The 7,416-nt window shown below is 39.3% G+C and overlaps 1 protein-coding gene across 1 annotated transcript in view; it reads right to left on the reverse strand.

The window, feature by feature from the left end:
- The window catches only part of LOC121873112 (chondroitin sulfate proteoglycan 4-like), a 164,305-nt gene extending 157,483 nt beyond the window's left edge, over nucleotides 1-6,822 (reverse strand). The window contains exon 1 of the mRNA XM_042376424.1: nucleotides 6,796-6,822. Within this exon, the coding sequence (XP_042232358.1) occupies nucleotides 6,796-6,822 (27 nt within the window). The remainder of the gene's footprint in view (nucleotides 1-6,795) is intronic.
- Nucleotides 6,823-7,416: the final 594 nt, after the last annotated feature.

Genomic DNA, 7,416 nt, shown 5'->3' on the forward strand with positions numbered 1-7,416 from the left:
CGAGTTTCCTATAACCAAATACAGCTCTGCCACACTGCACAAACCCTGACGAGCCCTGTAAACTCACTAATGGGGGACTGCACTGTACATAATTTTTCATCAAACCGACATATTCAACAATACAGCTGTGGTATGTCAATTTACTCCCACTGAACAAAATGTTCTTCAGGCCATCGCCAGGTTCAATTATCAACATTTTGGAAGTTCTATTTATGTTACATATGATGGTTCTGCTGTTTTTTTAATAATTTATATATTTACGAAATTCTTCTCGGGAGTTGGATGAATTTATACTCAAATAGCAGAGCTACAGTTGTACATAACAACATATGAACATAAAATTGGAGGAGAAACTGCAGCGGGCCTATTGGCCCCATACTGGGCAGTCCCATTTACACCCCAACCTATCGCTCATATATCCATCCAACCTATGTTTGAAGCTATTCAGCGTATTAGAGTTAATGATGCTGTTGGTAACTTGTTCCACTCGTCCACTCGCTATTTCCAAACCAATGTTTACCTATCTCGCGCCTAAATCTAAATTTGACTAATTTAAAACCATTGCTAAGAGTTCGCTCATGGTTGGATAGTTTGAGTACCTTTGTTACATCAACTTTGTTTAGCCCTGACTTCCATTTATACCTCTACGTCTCTCGAGAGTGCAAATTAAGATGCTGTAACCTGTCTCTGTACTCAAGGTTCCTAATGCCCGGGATTAGTCTTGCCATTCTCCTCTGAATTCTTTCTAGGGATTCTATATCCATTTTGCAGCACCCGGTGCAGAATTGAACTGTGTAATCCAAGTGGTCTCTCACAAGTGCAAGATATATAGGATGACCTCGCTAGTCTTGTTAGCCTTGTTTCGAGCAAATACACATTGTTTACTCGGTTTAAGATTCCTACTTATCATTACTTCTAAATCTTTCTCAGTCAGTTCTCTATAACATCGTTGTTCATCTGGTATCTGGTTTCTCTGTTTACATCTCTAGACTAAGTACTTTTCATTAGTCCACATTAAATCAATTTCATCTGCCATTTTTCAGACCATTCGAAATTTTTTTAGGTTCTTCCTGTAATACTTTTGCGGAGTTCTCATCAGATATAATTAATGTACTTGCCCTATTTTAGTGTTACCAGCAATTTACTTATGTTGCTGTCTATGCCGATATCTATGTCGTTTCCGTATATAATAAATAATAATGGTCCAAGTACTGAGCCTTGGGGTACTCAGATAAAGACGATACTCCAAGCAGATTTACTACCGTTAATGCCCATCGCTGTTTCCTGTCCTGTAACCACGCCATAATCCATTTTCGAATATCACCTCAATGCCACTTTTCTTATTAGTCTTTCGTGGGGAATCTGTCGAAGGTTTCTCTAAAGACAAGATATACCACATCAGAGTCGTGCCCGTTGTCCACTGATTTGAAAACAGCTGAAAATAATGTTAATAGATTAGTTGACATGAACGCCGCTTGTGAAGCCATGTAAGGAATCATTGATCAACTTGTGCTTCTCCAGGTGATTTCGAATAGAGTTTGAAATTATTGCTTCTAGTAATGTTCCTATAATTGATGTTAAACTGATTGGACGGTAGTTAAGGATAGTGATCTATCACCCTTCTAGAAAATCAGTGTTACATTCGCTATCCTCCACGATTCTGGTACCACACCGCTTTTAAGGACATGTTAAACAAATTTGCTAGGGCATACTAAGCTCTTCCTTACATTCCTTTAATACTCTGGCAAATATCTCCATCGGGACCTGGGGACTTATGAGGCTCTAGCCTCATAAGTCAACATCTCGCTTAATCTATTTCTTCACTACCTCTGTATGTAGTCGGTGCCTCGGGTATCATGTTTAAAGTTTCGACGGTGAAAACTGTTGAAAAATATCTGTTCAGATTATTGCTCATTTCTCCGTTGTTATCGGTTAGCTCGCGGTATCTAACTGCATTGGTCCAATCTATTCTCGTGTTTTAGTTTGATACATTTGAAAGAATCTCTTGGGGTTAACTCGCCTCCTTACTACCTTCAGTTCATTATTCCTCTTTGCTTTTCTTTTCTCAGTCTTAACCCTACTGGTAAACTTCATCACGATTTATTCTCCTACCTAGAGCCTTCCTTTGTCCAATAATATTCTTTTAAACAGTTATTTATCCATTTGGGGTCATTGTTGTTTGAGCTGAGTTTTCTGTATGGTATGTTCTACCTTTGTGCATTAAGTAACTCATTATTTAAATTGTTGTGGAACTCCATGAACCTCATATTCTCGTGATCAAGTCATCCTCAACCGTGATATTTTGTGAGGTTATCGTTGTCAGGTTTCCAGGTAAAGTGAGGTCGCCCTCTGTGGGTACATTGTGTATGGTCACCTCACGTGAGATCATGTAATTTACCCCAAACGTGATACCTTCTCAGATGCCTTTTCAACCTATCAAAATTTGCCCTTCTGAAATCTGGAACTTTAATGGAATTTTCCTTGCGACTGCCATTAAATTCTACTTTGAAACGTACTTCTTTGTGATCGCTGTGTGCAAGTTCGGTTCCCTACCTCAGCATTACTAATGAGGTTTTCTCTGTTTGACAGAACTAAATCGAGAATATTATTACCGGGTGGGTTTGGTTATATGTTGATGTAGGAAACAGTCCTGAACTGTTTCAAGAAAATCCTCTGATTTGGCAAATGTTAAAGTCGCCTACTATACAACGTTGCTCTGTCTCGATGCCCTACTCATTTCATCCCAAATAAGTCGCTCATTAACTCTATCGAGATTAGAAGTCTATATATTACTCCTGTGATTATACTTTCCTAATTAATTTTATCAAATTGTTTCTGTATTCAGTTCAGTTTTTATTTCCTTATTTATTTCACACTTCAGATTATCCCGACATAGATTGCTACTCCCTCCTTTTCTAATCTGCCTATCGGTATGGAATAATTTTTAACCTGCAATTTGGTATTCCAGGTAACTGACGTGAGTCTAAGTTTATCCACATTTCGGTGAATGCTATTATATCGATTTTTCGGTACATACCAGCGACCTGATTTCATCTTTTGTTTCTCATACTTCTACTGTTTTGCGTAGTAGACATTTAAGTTAGTCGTGATCTGAGTCCTCTTTGTCACGTTTAGCTTTTACTCCTGCCTAATTTAATTTTGTCATCATTCCTAGCACTATTTCTCTGTAACCTTTCACTTTGTTTACGCTCTGCATTCTCCTCCACCTCCGTGCTCGCATCCCATGCAGTTTCAAGATTTCGACATCTTTGAACTGCCTCTCGAAATAGCCAGCTAGGGTTGCCACCCATCCTACGCAAAGGTCCTTCTGCCGTAAAAGCTGTACCAGTTGTCAGCGAATGGGACTGATATTGATTTACAATATCTGTCGGCAAGACGGCCGTTGACACCAACTGCCCTTGACAACCATTATTTGCCAACTCTCCTTCTAGGCAGGATACCATATATGATGGGAATCCTCCCTTCAACCAAATATGTTCTATAGCTGTCTTGAATTTATCAGGAAGCTCCTCACTCTACACCGGCCAATATCAGTGCCTCCTGCACTGAGGCAGATAATGGGTTTGTTCCCATTACCAGACAAAATATTGTCCATCCTGTCAACTATATCCCCACCCAAGCTCCAGGCTAACACACCTTTTTTTTATTTCTCCACAGCTCTATCCAGGTACTGTACCTGGGAATCGCCAACAATTAAGGCTTTCGTACCTTCCTCAGCCCTGTCCCTGACTATGCTTATGTCAAATTCGTCTATCAAAGGACAAAAGTGTTTTTTTACACTAAGCTGTTGTCGTATCCTTGGTGTCTTTTTCACCACCAGTTTGGTCGTTACTCTCCTCACAACCTTCCATTCATCTGTGTTTTCGTGAAACAGGCTTTCCTTGTCTCTTGTCTTCTTCCTTCATTCTTGTTATCACTTCCTTTAATTTCAGTTTCCTTGACCCACTAACTCGGCCAGTAGTTCCTGGTCGGTTCTTGTCAAATGTCTCCATTAATTATAGAGTATCAGGATCTATCGTGGATGTTTCACCAGTTGCTGCTGATAGATTACTGAGACATAAGTTGATAAATATGTTTTATATACACTAACACAAGATAAAGAAATAATCGCCGTACAAATGATAATGTAAATAAAAGGTCCGGCGCTCTCGTCAGGCTCGACTGCTGTCACACAAACTGAAACAGACAACTGTCCACTGGCCACCACGCAACCTGAATGTATCTGATTGAGTTGTTAAACAACAGGAACGCTTTGGTAACAAAAAAGAACGGTTTCTGGCTGCTCCGCCACTCAAACTTTGTAAATAAATAACATTTTCTTGTCATACCCTGCCTCCTCACTTTTATCTAACAAGCAGCCTGCAAAAGTAGACGTTTATTGACATAGAGATAGAATGGAGTACTACGTATAACATTCAAACTATAGAATTCTAGATATTAACTAGCTGTCCACCCTCCTGGTCTTGTAAGCACTTCCTTCCTTAGAAAACACATCTTGTAAGGTGCCATTTTGATGGTGTCATGGTAGGTGTTATTAATTGCACACTACACAAATCTAAGACCATGACTCCATTTATTATCACAGCATCATTCAGTCTTCAGTTTTGGCCGCTCGGTGCACTTCTCACTACCGAGGTTGGTGGTAGGTATTACCGCTGTAGTTAGGGTACTCGCTCATTCCCTGGGTTGGGACGCGCACTGCTCCCGAGTCTCCAGCGTCTGCGACTCGTGTTGTGGTCAAACCACCACACTAAAATGTGTAAATTTATTTTTAAAACATGTGATCGAATCTTCTTTTAAGCAAAGGCGTGACACAGTTCTATACTGACCACCGCTGGAGATTAAATTTAGCTGGTGGTGGACGATAAGATGTCACTTGGGTCGCATCTGCTTTGATTATATATTACAATATTTGTGTCTTGTATCTCGTGCAAAGGACTTTTATTGCGCCTTTCAACTAAACAAAAATAAGCGCCTTTATATTCGTTACATCATATTTCTTTTATGTAATACGAATTCACGTATAAACATATTATTGATATGCATGTAAAATATATGGAAATCTCTGTTGTCATAATGATCAAGGACATAATTTTCATATGTATTGAATATGACATTTTTTCCTGAGAACTTCAACAGTATGCCATCTTCACCCCGGAGAGAGAGAATTTTGTTCTTTTTTTTTACTATTACATCCAGAACGGAGTTGTTATAGGAAATGTGTATAACATCCTCAGGTAAGGACATTATAACCAAGAATACCCACAGGTGTGTGTGTAGTTCAGGATCCCAACACTGCTGGTACTGCATTATTTCATTTAGTTTCGATACTGACTCTTTGGAAGGAGACGCGATCTTTTGACGTGACTGTACTTAGTGACCTTCTCGAACACCACTTGGCAAGGTTTCTAATGCGTTGCTTATGGCGTGTGACGCCCTTCTTTAAGGTACAAGAAGTGGTTGTCTTAAAATGTATGTCGCTCTCATTTAACATACTGGTGTCTGACAACACATGATAATTATCACGGATAGACAACACCGTCATATCTGCAGTATATCATTGCCTCTTAATAACATTTAATGGCATATTTTCTATAATAGCAAAAACAACAATGAAGCACCAGTAGTTATTTCCGTATTTGTGAACGTTTTCAGGTCAACATATTCACAGTGGATATTCTCATGGGCTGTTATTTCACATGTATTATTCATACGAGAATGCTGCACACCACCAACACCACTTCCGTTCGGCATTGTACAAAAGGAATCTGTGAACAGAGTAAACACTCACAGAAGCAAGTAGTGGTACGTTCATTGTACACTGCCTAGCAATGCCTGGAGGCGGAATGGGATAGGAGTTCGGTGTACTTTGCATGATAAGTAAAAAATAAACCTACATTTCCCAAAGTACCTTTTTTAGATTAGCCCACGGGCAAGGTCAATGACCTACATCAGGGCCTGGGCGAAAATATATAATAACAATAATAATAATAATAATAATAATAATAATAATAATAATAATAATAATAATAATAATAATAATAATAATAATAATAATAATAATAATAATAATACAAAAAATAGTGAGAAACAATATATATATATGTTGTTGTCAAATAAGACAAACAATTGAGATCCTGCAATTGTGTGTAAATGAGGAAGAAAGTCAGGTCAGCAACTTGGGACTTGGTGACAATTTTCGTGAAGCCATATGGCAGCAGGGTCTACCATTAGACAACACATTATGCTTCCAATATCTTCCCATGCAAGTACCTCCCTGTTTGATAGCTGCCTACTACCTACTACCTGGTAGTACTTGATCAATATTGTATCCAAATTTCAAGCTGTCTCAAAAGTGCTTGGGATATCGAACAAGCGGAAAAAACAAACAAGCGAAACAATGAGCCCCCCCCCTCCTTAAGGCACGCACTCCGCCGAAGGTACATTTTTCTTGAAGAAGTATTTTTTGGTTACCTAATATTCTTACTAGTACCACTACCTAACATTACATTATCTGACACCATTACCAAACACAACACAACACACGGTCACATATACCAGTCATCTCCGGTATTCTTTCTGAATAATCCAGTGATGAAGGTCTCAACCCTCTTTCCAGGTCTCGGTCTCGGGTGTTAGTATTTAGTCTCGGCTCGGTTTCCGGACTCAGATATCCTTGGTCTTAGTTTTTGCTCGAGACTATAATTATATTCATTCATTAATTTTCAGGTCTGCTGATTAAGTCTGGGTTCAAGTAGTAAGTTGCCTACCTACCTCCTTATTCTGGGAGAAGTTGACCATAAGTACGAGTTTCTGAGCCACGGTCACTTTTCTTAGGCAAGGTTCAGGTCAATCGGTATAATCCACATATGGTGTATATTGTGTGTGATCTGTGGTGTAATGGTCAGCATGCCTCGCAAGAGTGGTCCTGGGTTCATTTCTCGGCAGGGTGAAACTATAGGTAAGTTCTTTACGTCATTGCCTCTGTTTACCCATCAGTAAATGGGAACCTGGATGTTAATCGATTTGCGGATCGTGTTCGGGGTAATGTTTAGCCAGTGCAGTTGGCGAGTTGTCCGGTCTTCTCTGACTATTCCTTGAGACTAGATGTGTTTGTTTTGTTGGCGACATTGTAGCGAAATAATACCTACCTCGCCTACGGTGAACAGACCAAATACTACATTAGTCTATTGACCATCTTTACTTTACTCTATAGTGGAACTGTATAATACGAGTATTTTACTACTGTCACTTACAATGAAAATTTGAACGGCGGGCACTGCTTAAGTCTGTATTCATTCCTATGTCCGATTATCACGAGGTTGTGGTTATAAATCCATCTGCAACAGGAAATACATAAAGCCACTCTCCCGTAAAACAGTAAGTGGTAATAAT

This window comes from Homarus americanus, unplaced genomic scaffold (assembly GCF_018991925.1).
Source record: "Homarus americanus isolate GMGI-L3 unplaced genomic scaffold, GMGI_Hamer_2.0 scaffold32929, whole genome shotgun sequence".
NCBI classification, from domain to species: Eukaryota; Metazoa; Arthropoda; class Malacostraca; order Decapoda; family Nephropidae; genus Homarus; species Homarus americanus.